Source organism: Podarcis muralis, chromosome 13, assembly GCF_964188315.1.
Source record: "Podarcis muralis chromosome 13, rPodMur119.hap1.1, whole genome shotgun sequence".
Taxonomy (NCBI): Eukaryota; Metazoa; Chordata; class Lepidosauria; order Squamata; family Lacertidae; genus Podarcis; species Podarcis muralis.
In genome coordinates this window covers 4,837,093-4,859,340 of record NC_135667.1, presented here as the reverse complement: position 1 = coordinate 4,859,340, position 22,248 = coordinate 4,837,093, and the positions used below count along the sequence as shown (strand labels likewise).

General features: G+C 52.1%; 1 protein-coding gene across 3 annotated transcripts in view; it reads right to left on the bottom strand.

Annotated features, from left to right (window-relative positions):
* DNAH2 (dynein axonemal heavy chain 2) overlaps window positions 1-22,248 on the bottom strand; it is a 142,709-nt gene that overhangs the window by 8,967 nt on the left and 111,494 nt on the right. For all 3 annotated transcript variants that reach the window (XM_028701690.2, XM_028701687.2, XM_028701689.2), the window contains exons 66-79: window positions 21,128-21,292; window positions 20,717-20,842; window positions 19,734-19,882; window positions 19,495-19,561; window positions 19,042-19,192; window positions 18,132-18,280; window positions 16,636-16,769; window positions 15,359-15,503; window positions 14,559-14,758; window positions 13,189-13,315; window positions 5,130-5,316; window positions 3,957-4,105; window positions 2,663-2,846; window positions 2,138-2,328 (exon numbers count right to left, since the gene is read on the bottom strand). In XM_028701690.2, coding sequence (XP_028557523.2) covers window positions 2,138-2,328; window positions 2,663-2,846; window positions 3,957-4,105; window positions 5,130-5,316; window positions 13,189-13,315; window positions 14,559-14,758; window positions 15,359-15,503; window positions 16,636-16,769; window positions 18,132-18,280; window positions 19,042-19,192; window positions 19,495-19,561; window positions 19,734-19,882; window positions 20,717-20,842; window positions 21,128-21,292 — 2,124 coding nt within the window. The remainder of the gene's footprint in view (window positions 1-2,137; window positions 2,329-2,662; window positions 2,847-3,956; window positions 4,106-5,129; window positions 5,317-13,188; window positions 13,316-14,558; window positions 14,759-15,358; window positions 15,504-16,635; window positions 16,770-18,131; window positions 18,281-19,041; window positions 19,193-19,494; window positions 19,562-19,733; window positions 19,883-20,716; window positions 20,843-21,127; window positions 21,293-22,248) is intronic.

Genomic DNA, 22,248 nt, shown 5'->3' with positions numbered 1-22,248 from the left:
GGACTGACGATCCAGAACCAGCCATGTTGATTAAGAGGCTGTTTCATAACCTGTTTTGGTTGCCTGGACTCCAGGAATGCAGGGAGTTTTCTTAGGAAATGGAGGGGAGAAAGGAGACCTGGCCATGGCTCTTGGGAGAGCTGGAGAGGAAGGCAGAGGCCTGTGAGAATGGTCTGGCTTCTCGGCTGTGCGCTTCCAGGGGAGCCACGTTGGGCCTAAGGCTGTGGGTTCTGGCTGCTACAACACACATGCAAGAAAGGCTGGAGTGCTTGGGACTTTTTAGTTCGGAGAAAAGGCGAGAGAGAGGTGACATGTTAGAAATTTGTAACATAGCATGGAGAGAGTGGATAGAGAAAAGTTTTTCTCCCTCTCTCTCTCACCCCATCGTTCAGCCCGGACACTGAGGTCCAGCGCCGAGGGCCTTCTGGTGGTTCCCTCATTGCGAGAAGTGAGGCTACAGGGAACCAGGCAGAGGGCCTTCTCGGTGGTGGCGCCAGCCCTGTGGAACGCCCTCCCATCAGATGTCAAAGAGATAAATAATTGCCTGACATTCAGAAGACATCTTAAGGCAGCCCTGTTCAGGGAAGTTTTTAATATGTAACGCTGTACTGTTTTTAACACTGATTGGGAGCCACCCAGAGTGGCTGGGGAAACTCAGCCAGATGGGCGGGGTATAAATAATAAATTATTATTATTATTAAGGCTAGGACTTGTGGACGTGCAAAGAAGCCGAATGTTGGAACATTCAAGCCTGCTTTTGAAAATTATTTATTCGTGCTGTGAATAGTTAAACTGTGGAACTCCCCCCCACAGGAGGCAGTGACGGCTGGCAAAGCTTTAAAGGGGGATCAGACAAAGTCATGGAGGAGAGGGCTTTCAAGGGCTCCTAGCCCGTGGTGTCTATGGTCTGCCTCCACAGTCAGAAACAAGAATGCTTCTGAATACCAGATGCTGGAAACCACAGGAGGGGAGAGGGCTCCTGTGTTCGAATCCTGATTGAGGGTCTGCCTTTGAAGCATCTGATTGCCTACAGTGAGCCAGTGTGGTGTAGTGCTTAAGAGCGGTGGACTCGTAATCTGGTGAACCGGGTTCGCGTCTCCGCTCCTCTACATGCAGCTGCCGGGTGACCTTGGGCCAGTCATACTTCTCTGAAGTCTCGCAGCCCCACTCACCTCACAGAGTGTTTGTTGTGGGGGAGGAAGGGAAAGGAGAATGTTAGCCGCTTTGAGACTCCTTCGGGTAGTGATAAAGAGGGATATCAAATCCAAACTCTTCTTCTTCTACTGTGACAAGAGGAGCCTGGCCTAGATGACTGGCTCTTATTGTGTACTTAAACCAGGCATAGGCAAACTCAGCCCTCCAAATGTTTTGAGACTACAATTCCCATCATCCCTGACCACTGGTCCTGATAGCTAGGGATAATAATATAATAATAATTTACTATTTATACCTCGCCTATCTGGCTGGGTTTCCCCAACCAATCTGGGCGGCTTCCAACAAAACACTAAAATACAATAACCTATTAAACATGAAAAGCGTCCCTAAACAGGGCTGCCTTCAGATGTCTTCTAAAAGTCTGGTAGTTGTTGTTCTACAGTTGTTCTACAGTTGTTGTTCCACAGGGCAGGTGCCACCACTGAGAAGGCCCTCTACCTAGTTCCCTGTAACTTGGCTTCTCGCAGGAAGGGAACCGCCAGAAGGCCCTCGGAGCTGGACCTCAGTGTCCGGGTAGAAAGATGGGGGTGGAGACGCTCCTTCAGATATACTGGACCAAGGATGATGGGAGTTGTAGGCCAAAAACATCTGGAGGGCCGAGTTTGCCTATGCCTGACATAAACACACACACACACACACACACACACACACACACACACACACACACACACTTTCCCCCAGTTCTTCCTCAAACTATACATTTGCTCTATAATGCGGGGGCGGAAACGACCTGACATGAAGTTGCCAGTCTGGAGTAAAGCAGAGGGGAACTTTGAACTTGACCCAAGAGGAGAAGGAAGCCTGTGGCTTTCGTAGGGCTGGGGTGGGGCCTTGGGTGTGTGGGGTCCCCTGGGGAACAGGAGGAAATGACGAAAGAGTCCCCACCCCACCCCTTTTGGCAACCTGGCTCTTTTGCTCTCACCGTGGGGGGCTCTGTGGTCATCTTGATCCCGGCCTGCAAGATGGAGATGGGGAAGTCCGGGTGGGGGCTGGAGCTGAGCCACAGGCGGAAGGAGGGGTGTGGCTCCTCCACCTGGAGCTGCTCCACCAGTTTGTCCAGCTGCGGCATCCAGGAGAGAGAGAGGTGGCAGTTGGCCAGGAAGACCCAGTTGCCTGCCGAGAAAGAGTGGCAAAGCCAGGTTAGAGGGTGGAGAGGCCCCACAGCTGCTTGGCGGGGGTCTGGGGGGCTACCAAGGCATGAGCTGAGCAGGATCTATGAAGGAAGATTCAGGGCAGCAGGAATGGCCCCCCACTGTAAGCTAGAGATGCCTCCAGAGCAGCTGTTCCTCTCCAGAAGTTGTTGGACTACAACTCCCGTCATCGCTGGCCCCATGATAGGAGCCCCAGAAGACCTGGAGACTGGCCTCCGACGTTCCCCATCTCTGCTCCAGAGATCTGAAGGGGTCGGGCGGACGCAGCAGGCTCGCCCGCTGGGAGCTGGACCCACCTTGGTGGACGCCATCTTTGATCATGCGGGTGGCGATGGGCGCCTGGCCCTGGCCCAGCGAGAGGGCTTGGAAGTGCTGCGCCATGCCTGACTGCTCGGCCAGCTGGAGCAGGGAGGAGGTGGGGTCGACGCCAGGGGACAGCACGAAGATCAGAGGGGTCTTGGTCGTGGAGTCGTCCACCACCTGCGTCCAGAGATGGGAAGAGAAGGACAAAATGAGGAGGAAAATCATTCTAGGCTACAGGGAGCGACCGAGTAGCTGAGGTAGGACAGGATGGGGACAGTGACTGTGAGCTCATTCCCTTATTGATGAATTATGCGGGGAGGGTGACACTCCTATTACTCCTGCCTCAATCCAGCTGCAGAGACCATTCTCCAGAGCACTTGAAAAAAAGAGTATTGATACTGAAGTACTGTATTTTTTGCTCTATAAGACTCACTTTTTCCTTCCTAAAAAGTAAGGGGAAATGTGTGTGCGTCTTATGGAGCGAATGCAGGCTGCACGGCTATCCCAGAAGCCAGAACAGCAAGAGGGATCGCTCCCTCTTGCTGTTCTGGCTTCTGGGATTCAGAATATTTTTTTTCTTGTTTTCCTCCTCCAAAAACTAGGTGCGTCTTATGGTCTGGTGCATCTTATAGAGCAAAAAATATGGTAGTCGTACAAGCATCAGAGCATCAATACTCAAGCACGGAGCATCAGTTCAGTGGAACCTCGGGTTGCGGACGTAATCCGTGACGGAGGCAAGTCCGCAACCCGCAGTGTTCGTAACCTGCAGCACCACGTCTGCGCACGCACGTGATGCGATTTGGCACTTCTGCGCATGCAGCGAAACCCGGAAGTAACACTTTCCGCTACTTCCGGGTTTCCCACAGTCCGCAGCCTGAAAACGCATAACCCGAAGCGTCTGTAAACCGAGGTACCACTGTACATGGAATGAGGGGGTTATATACACAACAGAACCATTATTTCCAAGACCACCCTCATCACAAGCCTGGCAAATGTGGAACTACACTTGATAATCAGATATCACTAATACTCTTTATTCTGAAGACAACACATATCCTCCCTTTTTTTCTCATGACTTGGGACTTTGTCATTTTAACCCATGTGCAGCTGTATTCATTCCACGTGCCAGCTTTATAGATTTCCTCTTCTTTCAATTTTCATCTGCGTTCATAACTGTTCTGTTTATATGCATTATAAAATGACATTTTTTAAAAATTACAAAAGAGAAAGAGAGAGAGAGAACATGGGAGTGGGTAAGGGCCTAGGATTCCCCCAAGTGCCACTCACCGACTTCATGTTCAGCACTGGTGGCTCGATGAACTGGGAGCCCAAGTTAGAGACGATGAAGGCCGTGACGCAGAAAGACACGCGGTCTGGCCGCAGGGACCGGACGACCAGCATCCGCTGCATCTGGTTACAGGAGTTCTCCCACTCACCTGCAGGGGGCGACAAGTATGGGTGGGGGGAGACCACCTGAAACTGAAGAGGGGCCCAGTGGGTGGGCCTGGCGTGCCCACCAGAGCCAGTGGTCGCCCCCCCATCTCAGCTTGACTCCAGTGCATAAGGAAAGGGGACAGACCTCTCACAGGAGGCGGTCCTAGAGGGATTATCTGCACCAAGAGCACCCCTTTTCAGAGGCTTGGGGCTTCCAAAGTATGCCGGTACAGTGGCTATAGTGTCGCACTAGGACCTGGGAGCCCTGGCTTCGAATCCCCATTTGGCCACAAAGCTCCCTGGATAACTGCCTCTCAGCCTAAGCCCACCTGGCAGCGTTGTTCTGAATAACTGAGGAGGGGGAGGGCCCTGGACTTGAGCTCCTTGGAGGAAAAAGGTAGGATATAACTTTTGGATCTTTACGGCCGCAGCTAGAGTTCAAGCCGAGGCTGGAAGGGAAGATTCCCCAGATGTCACAGGACCAGGGGCGTCTTACCCATAGAGGCTAGTGGCGCGGGGCGCCAGGGTGCCAAGTTCTGGAGGGCGCCAGGGAAGAGGCGGAAGCTGGACGCGGCACCTCCCAGCATCAACTCGCTGCCCTCGCCCGCCTCTGCCATGCCGCCTGTGCCGAAGCAGCGCCGCGCCCAGAGCCTCTGTTCGCCGTGGCCACTGCGGCACGAAGCAGCTAGCCTCACCAGGAGGTGCCGCATCCAGCCTCCGCCTCTTCCCTGCCTAAGGAGCCTCCGCCAGCCCCGCCATCCTCCCTAAAAAAAGGTCAACAACTCCTCTGGGAAATGGGGGGGGGGGGTTGCACCATGGCGCCGGATATGCTTAAGATGGCCCTGCACGGGGCATCAGGTGATTGACAGGCGAGTGGGCTAGTTTTGGATCCAGTGCTCCAACTCTGTTCTGGAGGATGGCAGTTAACCCACTTCCACTGGACCCCCTCCCGGTTTTCCTTAGGGAGGGCGTGGACACAATCCGACGGCAGGGACTGCGCAGCTCAGCGGAAGGGCGGTGCCTGACCTGGCAACATGGCCTTCTCCGGCTTGGAGTTGGTGTACCAGAGGTTCCAGTCGCGAGGATACTGCTCAAAGGAGTTCATGATGCCGTGGAAGTTGGTGAGCTTGTCCAGCTCGGTGATGTTGTCCCAGTAGATGTCGGCCAGCCAGCTGGTGCAGGGGTTGTCCATCTGACCTTCCCTGTCCAGCACCTGCAAGCAGGAAGGGAACGACGAAAGAATCAGGGCAGGTTTTCGTTGAAAGTGCTTCTTCCCACAACACACGGTTCAACTGCGGAACTCCCTCCCACAGGAGGCCATCAGCTCCGATGGTTTTAAAAGAGGATTAAGCAAATCCATGGGCAGGCTATTTGATACACTTTTGCTTTCAGGGTATTTGGGAGAGGTGAAGCAGGCGTCCCCGTATACCAAGGTATTTCTGAACATCCGCCATCTTCTCCAGAAGGATGGGATGGGCCCAGCGTCCGGGCGTGAAGGGCTCTGGTCAGATTCTGTCCACCTCTATGGCAAGGGTAGGGACGCGGGTGGCGCTAGGGACGCGGGTGGCGCTGTGGGTAAAACCTCAGCGCCTAGGACTTGCCGATCGTCAGGTCGGCGGTTCGAATCCCCGCGGTGGGGTGCGCTCCCGCTGCTCGGTCCCAGCGCCTGCCAACCTAGCAGTTAGAAAGCACCCCCGGGTGCAAGTAGATAAATAGGGACCGCTTACTAGCGGGAAGGTAAACGGCGTTTCCGTGTGCTGCACTGGCTCGCCAGATGCAGCTTGTCACGCTGGCCACGTGACCCGGAAGTGTCTTCGGACAGCGCTGGCCCCCGGCCTCTTAAGCGAGATGGGCGCACAACCCTTGAGTCTGGCAAGACTGGCCCGTACGGGCAGGGGTACCTTTACCTATGGCAAGGGTGGGGACGCGTCCCATAGCGGGAGACTCTCCTCACCAGGGGAGGAATGGCACAGGCAAAGCGGGGAGCATTATGGGTAAAATATGGCCGCCAGAGAGAGGGCCCCTGGAGATGGCCTTGGCAGCAAATCTGGCCATGGAAACACACACACATAGTCATCTCAGGAATGGCACTAAAAAGTGTATAATGCCAGGTATGCCCAGGTGGGGGCCAGCCACGGACCTCAAGGTGAAAGTAGGGGGAAGGAAAAGTCTCTGGCCATTTCCCAGCCTGCTCTGGGTTTCCCCTCAGGAAACATATAGCGAAGAGCAGGTTGCAGGAGGCTGGGGTGGCTTCCCTCTGCTCCTTCCCCCTCTCCATGGCTGTCCTGCTAGCCGGGGAGCCATTGTTGCTCCCTGGCCCGTTGTCATGGACGGGGCTTGGCTAAGCTTCAAGGGCCTCTCAGATTACAAAGCCAGGCCCTGGGAAAGCCTCCCAGACGGCTTGCCCAAGGACCTGCGGGACGGCCAAGCTGCATTCTGCCCTTGACGGCCCACATGGCATGCCTCTGTTGTGGGGCAAGGCCTGGGGAGATTTATTTATTTTTTAAAAAATGTAAGATTTTATTAAAGCTTTTTCATAATGCAAAAAGCTAAAAAAAATTCTAAATAAAAGCAGAAAGGGAAATAGACAACATCGAAGGAAAAACAAAAATATATAAAAAAAGAAAAAGAACATAACGGACTTCTGATTTTCCATCTGTCAGTTACATAAAAGAAATTATTTGAAATATTCACTCTAGAATGACATCCAACTGATCTACCTTCTGTTAGGCAATATTTTCCCCAATCTTACAACCCAAATGTATAAAATTAATTGAGTTTCCTTTTTACACAAAAAGTCCAAAAGGGGTTATCTAATTATTTTTATTAGTAAATTTCAGCAATGGTTTTCGCCTCCAATAATTTCAAAAACCATTCCTCCATATTAAACAATAAGACGCCTTTCCTTCTTTGTCCACACAAGTGTCTCCACTGTGATCATGTATCAAAATAATATTCCATAGTTCTTTACTTATATTCATTCGTTTTCACCCAGTTCCTTATCGCCTGTTCCCATTTCCTGTTGCATTTGCCGTAGTTTTCCATCTTGATTTTGAAAAGACACAGAACACAGCATCTGCGTTTAAGCCCTTGTTCGCTATTATCTCCAGGGTGAATTTGACAGCCAAGATTTACGTATTGGCTATCATCAATCGCCACGTAATTATCTCCATCGACAACCTGCCTACAGAAGACGTTCAGTCCACCATGTTCCTCTACCGGAAGTCAAGGCCCAAGGAGATTTCAACCTTTTGGGGGTACTACACATCCAGAGGGACTGCTCCTCTTGGTAGCCAGCCCAAACTCTCTCCCCAGAGGGGCACCTAGAAAAAAAGCAACAGAAGCTTCCCTTGTCAGGGCAATGGGGATACATGGGGGGGGGGGGGCGCAATGGTCAGGGCTGTGCTGATTCAGCAGCAGGAATGCCACTGATCCGATGCTCTTCATACAATCCCACCTCACCCCCAGCCCAATATTGGGATGGCAAGTGCCTGATAGATGGGGGCCCCAATCACTTGTCAAATTTGGCCTGCCAGCAGGTGGGGAGATAATGATCTGGCCTGTTGGCCAGGAATGTTTCCCCACCCCAGCCCTATATGGGGCGTGGGATGGTGTCAGAACTGTCGTCGTCTACTGGATTTAAAGGACGGGGGACAATTTCTGAAGCAGCAAAAGGCAGAAAAAGCACCCCATGTGTTGCAGGAATTTATGTATAGGTTTGGGGGGGGGTTGCCCCTCCAGTAGATATCATGCACATGCAGCCCACTACCAAAACCAGCACAATCACTTTTGTGACTTTTGTGATTTGTCCCCACAAAACACCCCATCACAGTTTCTTCCTATCTATTCAAAAGGCCTCTGCTGCAGAATACAGTGGTACCCCGCAAGACGAACGCCTCGCGAGACGAAAAACTCGCAAAACGAAAGGTTTTTTCGTTTTCGAGTTGCCTCGCAAGACGAATTTCCCTATGGGCTTGCTTCGCAAAACGAAGCTTGCCCCGGGGACAGCGGGTCTTCTCTTTTGAAGCAAGGGGCGGCGGGGAGATCGCTTCTCCCCACCGCCCCTTGCTTCAAAAGAGGTCTGCCCCCGGACCTCTTTTGAAGCAAGGGGCTGCGGGGAGATCGCTTCTCCCGGTGCTCCGAAGCGGGGTGGGGGGGCGGGAACACCTGCCCCAGCCGCCGGGCTTCGTAGCGCTGCTGCGAAGCCGGGCGGGGGGCGGGAACACCTGCCCCAGCCACCCCGCTTCGGAACGCTGCTCCGAAGCGGGGTGGGGGGCGGGAACACTTGCCCCAGCCACCGGGCTTCGTAGCGCTGCTGCGAAGCCGGGCGGGGGCGGGAACACCTGCCGCAGCCACCCCGCTTCGGAACGCTGCTCCGAAGCGGGGTGGGGGGGCGGGAACACTTGCCCCAGCCACCGGGCTTCGTAGCGCTGCTGCGAAGCCGGGCGGGGGGCGGGAACACCTGCCCCAGCCACCCCGCTTCGGAACGCTGCTCCGAAGCGGGGTGGGGGGGCGGGAACACTTGCCCCAGCCACCGGGCTTCGTAGCGCTGCTGCGAAGCCGGGCGGGGGGCGGGAACACCTGCCCCAGCCACCCCGCTTCGGAACGCTGCTCCGAAGCGGGGTGGGGGGGCGGGAACACTTGCCCCAGCCACCGGGCTTTGTAGCGCTGCTGCGAAGCCGGGCGGGGGGCGGGAACACCTGCCCCAGCCACCCCGCTTCGGAACGCTGCTCCGAAGCGGGGGGGGGCGGGAACACTTGCCCCAGCCACCGGGCTTCGTAGCGCTGCTGCGAAGCCGGGCGGGGGGCGGGAACACCTGCCCCAGCCACCCCGCTTCGGAACGCTGCTCCGAAGCGGGGTGGGGGGGCGGGAACACCTGCCCCAGTCGCCGGGCTTCGTAGCGCTGCTGCGAAGCCGGGTGGGGGGCGGGAACACCTGCCCCAGCCGCCGGGCTTCGTAGCGCTGCTGCGAAGCCGGGCGGGGGGGGGGGCGGGAACACCTTCTGAAGGCGGGCGGGGGGCGAAAGTCTTTGTCCCCCCTGCCTGCCTTCCCAGGGGCTTTTAAATCGCCCTGGACAGCGGAGAAGTCCTCCGCTGTCCCGCGGCGATTTTAAAATGCCGCCCGCCAGCATTTTAAGATCGCCCGGACAGCGGAGAAGTCCTCCGCTGTCCCAGGGTTTTTTAAAATGCTGGGGGTGGGAAGAAAAGCCCTTGTCCCCCCCCCCCCCCCAGCCTTCAGAAGAGGTCCGGGGACAGTCTGTCCCCGGACCTGGTCTGAAGGCGGTTTCCCTAGGAACGCATTAATTGATTTTCAATGCATTCCTATGGGAAACCGTGCATCGCAAGACGAAAAAACCGCAAGACGAAGAGACTTGCGGAACGAATTAATTTCGTCTTGCGAGGCACCACTGTACCAAATGCAACAATTCACTGATAAATGTATCTCTGTACTGGCTCACTGGGAAAACTTCAGAAATTCATATAGACGGGTGCTCAGCTACTCAGCAGCCCCTCTGCCTGAGTGATAATCCCTGGCATCCTGATACCTGAGTGTCAGACAGGTAGCCATTCCAGAAATAACAAACCCAGATGAAGACAAAAGGGTGGGATTAACTTGGCTTGGAAACAGGGAAATGTAAATATCGCTTTTGTTACACTTGATGGGTGTTTGGTGGAGGGCAAGGGGAACCATGGGGCAGGGTCCAGGATGCTCAGATTACTGCCACCAGACCTCCCCTTTCATGATGTAACCCAGATGTATGAGTGATGTAGTTTGGGAGGGTGTAACATGGGGATTAGCAGCTAATAAAAGTTTGGGTTCTCTTTTGTTCGGGGCTTCCATCTTGTTCCACCTTGAGGCAGGTGGGAGTCCTGTCGCGACAGTCTTCAATAAAGACCAAGCCTACTGGCTCCTGTTTTGCTCTGGTATTCCTGGCTGGGGTCCAGATTTCTCCATTAACACATTGTAGCCTGCGGCGAAGAAACAGGGGTTGTTGGGATACTGCCAGGGAGACAAAGTCCATCATGGACTTTCGTCGCCTCCGGTGCGTCCATCGATCTCCCGTAGACATGCAGTATCAGCAATTAGCGACATGAGCTCCAGAAATAGCTTCCCACATTCTGGAACTGATGCATGCTCTTATCAGCAGATAATGCACAGCGTAAGATGCACGCAGGAGAGCATATTTACAAGTTTATTCAGCGTTGGTCAGAACAAAGAAAAAACATGACCGCCCGCTTCCGCCTGAACGCCTTTCAGGGGTGCCATGGGTGGCAAAACGGCTGGAAACTTTCCATGGGCCTGAGCATGAGCTTCAGATGGGTGCTGCACCTGGTCATATCAGCAGGGATCAGCACCCTTTTGGGACAATGGCCCATAGCGATGTCCCCTGGCCAAAACAATGATGGCCGGTTATGGCAGGGAATCAGCTGCCTGAGCCTTCCTTCAAAACCAAGGCCCTGCCAGAGCTGCAGTCTTACACCAGCTGAGTCCAGACACCAGCAATCTCGCTGGAGCCAGTCAGAAGGAAGATGTCCGACATTATTTTGAGACCATATAGGAACCATGTAGAGACATGGGTGGCGCTGTGAGTTAAACCACAGAGCCTAGGACTTGCCAATCAGAAGGTCAGCGGTTTGAATCCCCGCGATGGGGTGAGCTCCCATTCCTCGGTCCCTGCTCCTGCCAACCTAGCAGTTCGAAGGCACATCAAAGTGCAAGTAGATAAATAGGTACCACTCCGGCGGGAAGGTCAACGGCGTTTCCGTGCGCTGCTCTGGTTCGCCAGAAGCAGCTTAGTCATGCTGGCCACATGACCCGGAAGCTGTACGCCGGCTCCCTCGGCCAGTAAAGCGAGATGAGCGCCGCAACCCCAGAGTCGGTCACGACTGGAGCTAATGGTCAGGGGTCCCTTTACCTTTACCTAGGAACTGGTAAGATTGGCATCTGCCTGCTCTATAGGCTTGGTGGGTGAAATCTTCACAGTTTGCCTCTTCAGAAAATTGTCTCTCCGGTGAGGAAGAGCCTTGAAAAGCCTCTGTGTTGGGGGTTGGGGGGGGGGAGAGACTCAATGGCAACCGTCAAGGTAACCGGGAGAACGTTGTTTTCAGACCTGCCGCCTCCCCAGCCTGGCTGACTTTCTTTTGCGTGTTGATTTCTCCTTGCAGAAATGACATTTTCTCCACCAGCGCCATGCTCAGGCAGTGGGAGAAGAAAGGATAACAAAGGAGGGACCCAAGAGGATAAGGAGAGGTAAAAAACAAAGATGACTCTTCTTTTTTGTATGTGTACGGGAAGTTATTGAAAGCGGGGAAAGGGAAAGGCAAATAAGGTTGAAAGGACAAAACCCGAGGAGAACTGCTGCATAGCAGACACGAGGGGGGAGGGAATGAGAGACCAGAGAGAAGGAAAAATTTCTCTGGACCTGGGCAAGGCAGGAAAGAAAGAGCCTAGGCCTTCAAAGCTGTATGGCGGGGGGGGGGGACCCATTTCTGGAGGCCTCCCTCCCCCTGCACAGAGAATAAAACTACCAGTACCATAAATCAGATTACGCAAATCTATTCCGTACTTGGAATGCTGTGCATTGCATAAGTCAATGGAGTGCAAGGCTCTATAGCTCTGGGGTTAAAGCACTGGCCTTGTAAACCAAGGGTCGCGAGTTCAGATCTCGCTGGGGACTTGGTTATGCTTGCACAAGCGATAACTTCCTGAAGTCTCTGCCCAGTTGATGCTGCCGAGACATTTGTTCCCGCTATCCATACCACTGCCATGCTTCTTCTTTGAGAGCCGGTGTGGTTCAGCGGTTAGTGTTGGACTAGGATCTGGGAGAGACCAGGGATCAGATTCCCCACTCAGCTATGAAGCTCACTGGGTGACCTTGGGCCAGTTAGTTACTCTCAACTTAATCCACCTCGCAGGGCTGTCGTGAGGATAAAATCGTGAGGATGAGAACTATTTACACCACCTCGAGCTCCTCAGAAGAAAGGTGGGATTTAAACACAACAAACTCACTAAATAAAAATAATAATTCTGTGTACGCTGCTGGTCACTATATGTTAAGAAAGATACTGCAGAGCTGGAAAAGGGCAAGCAAAATGATTAAAGGGCTAGAGCAGCTTCCCTATGAAGAAAGGTTGCCAAAATTTGCTTTTTTTACTTTAGACAAAAAGACAAGAGATACACAATACAGACACATACAATTGTACATGGTACAGAGGAAGCAGATAAAGAGTTTTCCTCCCTCTCTTATAATACGAGAACCCAATGGGCTCATCCAGCAAAGCTTAAGATCTTTTTTTGCAGGGAAAGATTCAAGACAGAGAAAAGGAAAGACTTCTTCACACGGCGCGTTGCTAAACTATGTTTTGCTACAGCAATAATTGGCGTTAGCCACCAATTTGATGGCTTTAAAAGAAATTAGACAAATTTATGGGGGCTAAGGGACGCAGGTGGCGCTGTGGGTTAAACCACAGAGCCTAGGGCTTGCCGATCAGAAGGTTGGCGGTTCGAATCCCCGCGATGGGGTGAGCTCCCGTTGCTCGGTCCCTGCTCCTGCCAACCTAGCAGTTCAAAAGCACGAAGTACAAGTAGATAAATAGGTACCGCTCCGGCAGGAAGGTAAACGGCATTTCCGTGCGCTGCTCTGGCTCGCCAGAAGCGGCTTAGTCCTGCTGGCCACATGACCCAGAAGCTGTACGCCGGCTCCCTCGGCCAATAAAGCAAGGTGAATGCCACAACCCCAGAGTCGGCCACGACTGGACCTAATGGTCAGGGGTCCCTTTACCTTTACCTAGGAACTGGTAAGATTGGCATCTGCCTGCTCTATAGGCTTGGTGGGTGAAATCCACCAAGGGGCTAAGGCTATCAAGGGCTACTCGAAATGATCGCTATACTCTGCCTCCAGGACCAAAGGCAATATGCCTCTGCATGCCTAGTTGATGGGGATGAAGAAGTGGTGAGTGCTGCTCTCGCACTCAGGTCCCACTTGTCCGCTTTCTGTAGGCCCCTGGCTGGCCACAGTAGCAGAAGGCTACTGAACCAGCTTGGCCTTTGGTCTAATCCATCAGGGTGGCTCTTGAGCTCTTACCACTCCCCCGCGCAGGAAGAAGTTGTACTCGTCCATCTTGAGGTTGCCGGAGACCTCCAGGATCTTGGCACACATCTGGAAGCTGAAAAGCAGCTTGTGCCGCTCAAAGAGGCCTCGACAGGTGTACCTAAGAGAAGCCACACAGAAAACGGAAGGGAGGGTTGGCGCTCGGAGAGAACTCAGAGCAGCCTCCTTTCTCAGATAGTCTTTTTTATTTTATTGATACACCAAAAAAGGAAAAAACAAAACAAAAATACAAATAAAAACAGCGATAAAGACAATATTAATTACCAATCAATAAAGCAAAAAGTGGTCCTTGAACTACAGACCCGACCTCCCGTCCATTCCTTATGTCAATTATATATTATTTGTTGCCAATACACACTTTTATCATAGATGAACTAATTATTGATTAATCTTAGGTCTCATATCTTTCTTAAAGCTATTACTGAAGTTATTCAAAAGCTGAGACAGAGTTTAAAGTGCTATAGTTGTTTTTCAAATAAACTTTGAAGACTTCCCATTTTGAGACAAATTCCCGTTTTGGTTTGTTCGTTATTTTTTTCTGATAAACTGTCTAACTCCACATATTCTGTTAGCTTTGGGATCCATTCAATGAATAGAGGGGATTTCATCACTCTTCCATTTTGTAGCGCTAAGAACTCTTGCTGCCACTGTGGCATATAAAAAAATAATTTTCATCTTTTGTGGAATATCCAAATCTGTAATCCCCAGAAGATAAGCTTCTGGTTTTCTCATAAAGGAAATCTCTATCATTTTTTGTAGTTGTAAGTGGATACTCTCCCCAAATGCCTGGATTTTCTTACATAGCCACCACATGTGATAGAAAGTGCCTGATTTGTCTCCACACCTCCCACAGTTGCTTGGGACACTTTCTCAGATATTCAAGAGAGTGAAGCCTGAACTTCCAGTGCCTGTCTGGAACAGGCGTCCTGTGATTTGACTATATAGTCATACCTCGGGTTACAGACGCTTTAGGTTATGCGATTTCAGGTTGTGCACCCCGCTGAACCCAGAAGTACTGGAACCGTTACTTCCGGGTTTCGGTGCTTGCGCATGCACAGAAGCACCGAATCGTGACTTGCGCATGCGCAGATGTGCAGGTCGCAAACGCTGTGGGTTGTGAACGTGCCTCCCGCACAGATCACGTTTGCAACCCGAGCGTCCACTGTATGGACTATATGGGACAAGTCTGAGGATTGTAGACAACTTCTCCCAGTTAAATTGAACACGCCTCGTTCCTCAGGAAGGAGACCCCAAGGGCATAGATTGCCAGGTGCAACAGGGAAAGGAGTGGTGGCACTGGTTGGCTGCCCCCCCCCCGCCACCTCCCGCACGAAGTAGGTTACCTGTAGACGGCATAGGTGTGGTATTCGTTGAGGAAGCGGATTCTCTCGTCCAGCTTGGTGCTCCGATGGCTCTTGTTGATGCTGAGGTTGAAGAGGTCGATGTAGGCATCGAGGGAGAACTGGTACATGGGGTCGATTCTGCCCATGTCGTTGAGGACGAAGAAGAGGATGGACGCCCGCTGAGCACATGGTCGGTAGGCCTATTAAGAGCACGTGTGACAGGTGAGTTGGCAAGCAGCCAGAGGGCAGGAGCAGGAGATAGGCGGGGGGAGGAGAGGAGCCACATGGGGTGAGGCCTTTACCCCAGCACACAAACCACTCACTCCCAGAGAAATGACTTTTCCTGCAGAATCAGTACTTCACCAGTCAAAGAGCAAGTAACTAGCCCCTATGGACTGTGGAGAAACCCAGGAGGGGTTCAGGCACAGCGTCTGTACCCACAAATCTTCCTCAAGACCCTCAGTTCTGGGGGGGTTCCCCCTGAAGTTTATGAAATAATGCATCACCTGGAGAGAGTGGATAGAGGAAAGTTTTCCTCCCTCTCCCATCAGACTAGAATTTGTGGAAATCCATGAAGGTGGATATTGGAAGATTCAGGACAGACAAAAAAGAAAGTGCTTCTTCTCACAACACAGAGTTGAACTACGGAACTCCCTGCCACAGGAGGCAGTGATGGCCAGCAACCAAGAGACAAATTTGTGGAGGCAAGGGCTGTTGGGGGCTACTAGCCACAATGGCTATGCACTGTCTCCGTGGTCAGAGGCAGCAATGTTTCTGAGTACCAGAAACCATCCTCTCACCTCCCGGGCAGTGTCGATTTTGATCTCCGTGGTCTCGCTGGTCTCCAGCTGCTCTGTCACCTCGGTGGCTGTGACCTTCGAGGTTTGGAGTGTGTTCACAAGCTGCACATCATCCAAGAGGGAGCCCGTGGCTTCGTTCAGCAACCTGGCAGTGGAAAGTGGGGGAGGTGAGCCCAGGGAGAGGGGTCGCAAGCTGTGCCCACTCCCCAGAGGGCCTGAGGACCAGAAGCAGAGCCCTGCAGCTTTGCCCAAGAGGCAGGGTGAGAAAGATGCCTTCTCTGGCTGGAGAAGCCCCAGATGATGGAGGAGGAGGTGGTGGGGTATGGGCCTGCAGAACTGTCGGCTGAGTTTATGGGGAAGAGAGGAGAGGGAAGGGCAGACTTGCAACATGACGCTCAGGCTCCACAAAAGGCTGGAGACCCAGGGGGTAAAGGGAGTGCAGAAGACAGCAGCCACCTTCCTTCTCCTGGTCAGTAAGGACTGCCACGTATCACCCCACAGGCCCAACCACGCAGGCTTCGTGGCCTCCACTGCCAGTTCCTTCAACTTTGCCGAGGTCGCAGCAGATGCTGTTTTTAAGCCATTATTTACATGATGCTCTTCAGGCACAACAACAATAATAATTTATTATTTATACCCTGCCCATCTGGCTGAGTTTCCCCAGCCACTCTGGGCGGCTCCCAATCAAGTATTAAAAACAATACAGCGTTAAATATTAAAAACTTCCCTGAACAGGACTGCCTTCAGATATCTTTTAAAAATAGGATAGCTACTTATTTCCTTCACCTCTGAAGGGAGGGCGTTCCACAGGGCGGGTGCCACTACCGAGAAGTCCCTCTGTCTGGTTCCCTGTAACCTTACTTCTCGTAATGAGGGAACTGCCAGAAGGCCCTTGGCGCTGGATCTCAGTGTCCGGGCAGCACAATGGAGGTGGAGACGCTCCTTCAGGTCTACTGGGCCTTTGAGGCCATTTAGGGCTTTAAAGGTCAGCACCAACACTTTGAGTTGTGCACGGAAACGTACTGGGAGCCAATGCAGATCTCTCAGAACCAATGTTATATGGTCTCGGCGGCCGCTCCCAGTCCCCAGTCTAGCTGCCGCATTCTGGATTAATTGCAGTTTCTGGGTCACCTTCAAAGGTAGCCCCACGTAGAGCGCGTTGCAGTAGTCCAAGCATCTGCGCACACACAAAGCGTCTGCGCACACACAAGTGACGAACCCTCAAAAGGATCCTGTTCTCCACAGCACCTGCATGTCCCCTTGCCCAGCCCCGTTACCTCAGGATCTCGTCCTCCAGCTCCTTCAGCTTCCTTTTGCCAGCTGCGATGTTGAGGACCAGGTTGTCCTTCTGCTCTTCCAGCTCGGGCCTCTCTCTCCGGACCACAATCCCCAGCAGCTGAGCTTCCAGCCCCTGAAGAGGCCCAGGACACTCAGTACGGACCCCTCTGCCTCTCCCCCCATCCTTTGGCATGAAGGATGCTCCCCCTTACGCCTGCTCTCCTGGCAATTCTTCTTCCCTCCTATGAAGTCTTCTCCAGGGGGTGGAATCTGTCCCTTTCCAAACCGACCATCTCCTCCCACCTCAAATCCTGGAAGCCAGAAAGAATCCCCAGCATTGAGGCTGCAAGAAGCCTGGATGAGGCCAAAGGGGGCCCACCACAGCCCAGCATCCCATTCTCACCAACTGCAGTGATCAGGTGGGATTGCTATGAGGAATTAGACTGGAAAGAGAAGCTGCTGAATTGCAACTTATTACCAAACTTAAAACCATGGAGAGACCTGGTCTGAACAAAGACACTGGATTCTTATCTCATTATACATGACAAAGCCATTTTTCACCTTCTCACCCCTTGCTTTTTCCTGTAAGACCTATTGCAGTCGTTAAGAGTCGTCAACAGGCTCATCACAGCTATCTGCCAATCACCCATTCCCACCACCCTTCTGAGTAATACCCCTCCCCACCTTCTCACTATATAGAAGGATCTGGCAACTTCTGTTTCAGTGTATCTGAAGAAGTGTGCATGCACACGAAAGCTCATACCAAGAACTAACTTAGTTGGTCTTTAAGGTGCTACTGGAAGGAATTTTTTTTGTTTTAACAAATATAGAGTAAGCCATCTGTGTCAGCAATGAAAGCATTGCATTGACTGGGTTTACAGTGGTGCCTCGCAAGACGAAATTAATCCGTTCCGCAAGTCTCTTCGTCTTGCGGTTTTTTCGTCTTGCGAAGCACGGCTATTAGCGGCTTAGCGGCTATTAACGGCTTAGCGGCTTTAAGAAAAAGGAAACAAACTCGCAAGAACTCGCAAGACGTTTTGTCTTGCGAAGCATGCCCATAGGGAAATTCGTCTTGCGGAACGACTCAAAAAACGGAAAACTCTTTCGTCTAGTGAGTTTTTCGTCTTGCGAGGCATTCGTCTTGCGGGGCACCACTGTAAACTATTTTGATATGATTCTTGATCAATCCACACCTCTGCATCCCTGTTCCATTTCTCCTGCTTGACAAGTCACGTACACAGCCAGGTGCCAGTTGTTGCATCATGCATCCTGGGCTGTGAAAGACAGTGGGCAGCTTCTTTGAAGTAGCCTTTCCAATATGTTAATCTCAGGATGTCAATTTTAGGGCCTGGAAATAGTTTCACAGGAAGGTGATAAAGATCCCTATCCTCCTTGCCATCCAAAAAACCAACCAGATGCCCCGATCGGAAGCCCATGAGCAAGACAGGAGCCTAGCAGCAGGAGCGGCAACGCTCTCCCCGGTTGTGCTCCCTACCTGCTCTTTGACAGCAAAGTTGACGATGGTGGTCTGGGAGGACGTCTCCGGCGTGTAGTGTGGGTTGGGGAGCTTGGTGGTGAGGTAGAACCGGAAATCGGGGTGGTATTCCACTTCCTTGTCCCCTAGCCTTATCAGCAGGCGGCCGCCTACAAAGACACACAGGTCAGGAGCAAGATGGGGGTGGGATTAGGGGTCTTTCACCTGGGCCCTCTTTCCCTCTGGACAAGATGCCAACCCCCTTCCAGGAAGCTGGCATCCATTCCCCCATCAAATTCCTCCCCCCCCCCAAACCTCAAATCCCAAAGCTGGATGAAATACGAGGAACTGGCGGAAATGTCTGGCAGAATCCGAGACCAGGGAGAAGAGTTGGTGGAAGAAGACTGGAAAAAGTTTAAAGACTATTTACAGAAATACTGTAAAATTAATGAATGTTAGAAGAATGTTGGAATGAAGTGATATGGCTTTAGTAGAAAGGTTATAAGGAATTACGTATAAATAGATTAATAGAACATTAAAGGAAAAAAATAAGGTTAGTTTGTGTTAAGATAATTATAGGATAGAAAACAGGGGAAGATGGAAAGGAATTGCTGAAATAATTAATAGAAGTGGAATACAAAAAGGGAGGTGTGAGGAGGTCGTTGAAATATGTGAGAGAAAGATAAGATATTGAATTTTTTGTTGTTGATGTGTTTTTAAATTGTTTCTGTTTTGTCTTGTTAGTTTAATGTTTTAGTGTTATGTAGTGTTTTTGTATTGTACTGTATTGTTGTTGTTTTTTGTTTTTTTATTGTAGTGTTTAAATTGTTGTAAAAGTAATAAATATTATTTTTTTTTAAAAAAATACGCAATCAGGTGCCCAGAAGTCACCACCTCCTTTCCTAGCAGCAGGCAGAAGCCAGACGCTCACCCACTTTGGTGACGGACTTGTTGAGGATGGGGGCCAGTGTGGGGTCCAGCTCCTCCTGAACATTTTGCAGCAGCACCGGGGTCCCAAACTGGATGGCCGTCTCCAGGATGCGCATATAGTCAGGCATCTGCAGGTCAATTATCTTGAGGCCCTGCAGGAGGCAGAGGGGGAGGGGAGCATGAGAGGGCCACCAGAACGTCTCTCTGACTGCCACCCACGTCGGAGAATCTCCCAGGCAGGTAAACAGATGTTGGATCCAGCTGCTAGCCCAACGTTCGAATGCACTTCTGCTTAGAAGCAGGAACAGGGGGCTGGAACTGAAGGGGAACGAGCACTAAGTCCTTTATATAGCCCTGCAACAGCAAGCAGGGACAAGGGAGCGGGGTGCAGAAATCATAGGGCAGTGGGTTCAAAGCTAGAGAAGCAAGCATCTGCAACGGAGCTCCTCCTTACTTTTTTGGCTTCCATGTTCTTGATCCACTTCGTGGCCTGGCACTGGGGGTCGATCATGAGAGGCCACCTGGAAAAGACACATTGGGGCTTGAGGGGCGCTGGGGCCCCTCGGCATCTCACCTTTGGGCTTCTGGGTGCCCCCCTCCCCCAATAGATGACCCAAGGGGCCGTGGTGGGCCTGAAAAGCCTCTCCGGGGGTGGAGGGAGCCCTGAGCTCCCTCTCGGAGACCGAGGCTCACCGGTTGCCTCGTGTGACAATGATCCCGTTCTCGGTGGAGAAGTTGTCGGAGGGCAGGCCCTGGATGTTCCAGTTGCGCACGATGGTGGGGTTGGCGAGGAAGCTGTCGCAGGTGAAGCGGGGGCAGCAAGGCACATGGAGCTCTCGAGTCTGCAGGTGGGGAGCAGAAGCAGGCAAGCCAGTCAAGCCCCACTCAGAACGGCCTGCTCTTCCCATGAGCAGAAGGGGACCAACATGGCTTCCGAGCTACTCACCGGTCAGCCTGGCTGGCTGACACCCTGGGAGGCTGACACCGGCTATTTGTTTACAGTGATGACTCGGGTTAAGTACTTAATTCGTTCTGGAGGTCTGTTCTTAACCTGAAACTGTTCTTAACCTGAGGTACCACTTTAGCTAATGGGGCCTCCTGCTGCCGCTGCACGATTTCTGTTCTCATCCTGAAGCAAAGTTCTTAACCCGAGGTACTATTTCTGGGTTAGCAGAGTCTGTAACCTGAAGCGTATGTAACCTGAAGTGTATGTAACCCGAGGTACCATTGTATTTCATAAAATTTATACCCCATGTGGTGGCAAAAAAACAAACAAACCTCAAAGTGGTTTGCAAAGAGAACAAAACCATAACATTATCAGTAAAAGCAACGTTCAAAAGATGAGATCTGCAGTAAATTCAAAGCAAGATCAGAACTCACATCAATATTCTACAGGTCTGGGCAGGCTGGCCTAAAGAAAAATGTTTTCAGCAGGGGCCGGAAAGAGCACAGCAAAGGCTCCGGCGCGATGTCAATAAGCAGGGAGGCCAGAGTGTTGGTGCTGCCACACTAAGAGACTGATTTTTTTCACCATTGCAGAACATGAATGATCTGGCACGTGGGGCAGTGCCAGCTCCTTGCTGCTAGCCTCGTGTCCTTCCACCAAGGGCGGGATTCTTGTAAAGGAATGGCGGGAGGGAGAAGCTGGCCTCTCAGGAAAGGGCCACCAGGCTCACCTGCTTCATCCAGATGTGCGAGACAATGTCATCCCGGTAATTGGACAGGAAGGGCCCCATGTAGGACACGAAGGCGGCCGCCAAAAGACAGTCCCCCACCAGGTAGCCTATATCTTCCTCCAGGCCCTGCAGGGAAGGAGGAGGAGGAGGGGATCAGGGGAAGGACGGAGCCCAGGAGACGGTTCCCCTTGCAAAGGGGCACTTGGAGATATTAAAAAGCTCTTTCCTTGCACCCCACATTCCCTTTGTCTTCTATTCTCTGAGCTCAGCGTCTTCTGTGCCCTGTAGACCCCCTTGCACGTCCCAAGGCTTTGGTCTCCCTTGCTGGGTCCTAGAAATGGTCCTGTCGAAACTGGACGCTCTACTCCAAGGGACAGACAGGGGGGTGTGGAGCAGCCCCATGGGTCGTACCTTGACTGTTTCCTCCCAGCGGATCTTCTCTCCCGCCAGGCCCGACACCAGCTTGTCGGCCCGGTCCAGCTTGATCTCCATCTCCTCCGACTTCTTGCGCAGCTCCTCCTTCTGGGCCAGCTTCTCCTCGTACTCCTTCTTCAGCATCTCCAGCTTCTCTGCCACCTGAGCAGGGGTTGGGGTGAGGGTGGAGAGCAGGCCTTAGGAGCAGGTCCGTTGCCAGGGCCTTCCTCGCTGGGAAGATGCCTACAAGGGCTGGCCTGGGGTGATGCACAGAGGGAACGCCCTACCACCGCCATTATACAATAGGGCCACATCTTACACAGAAGTTTGGTTCAAATGCACATACTCAAACTGCCCTCAGTCAAGCATCCTTAAGCCTTCTGGAGCCAGCGTGCCAAGAGGGCCTCACACCCCAGCTTTGAAAGCTCTTTTTGCATCAGGAAAACCCAACAGGCACATGAAGGGACTGAGGCTCACAGAGCCTTCCTGGAAAAAACTGCTAGAGAGGTCACTTCCTTTGTCTTCCTACACGCTTCCTTCCTTCCTGCTTGGGCATCACCCTTTTTCTTCATCATGCTTCCAAGCTCACCCTCACGTGCATGTCTGAGTTCTGCAGCTCAGACAGCACTTCTGAACGTACATTTTGTACTTTTGTAACTTAGACAGCAGTTTTAAACCTGCCTTCATTTTGCTACGGTAACTGCTGCTTCAAGACCTAGATTATGTAAGTAAACGCTACTTTTATTTCTTCACATGTGTGTGTGATTGTTGTTTTTAAAGGGGGAGAAAAGGGGTGAGACCAGGAAAATCCAGACTGCCTTAAAGCATCCTAGTTTATTAAATCAACCTTGACTTCGCTTCCAGGTTTAGCTGCAGAGGGTGGTATTCTGCTGATCTCACAAACGTGAGCAAGGAAGGACAATAGCTAAACAATATATCCTCTCCAAGTGTCTATATCCATTCCTACAGCTTGGATTTAACTCACAGAATTTTAACCAGTCAAGACTTCAACTGCGTGTGGTTGAGATGCCACAAGTTAAATGTGTAGAAGATGTGGTCGCAATAAGGAGAGGCCAAGAGTCTCCATGACTCCTGCAGCCAAACTGCACTCCCGGATC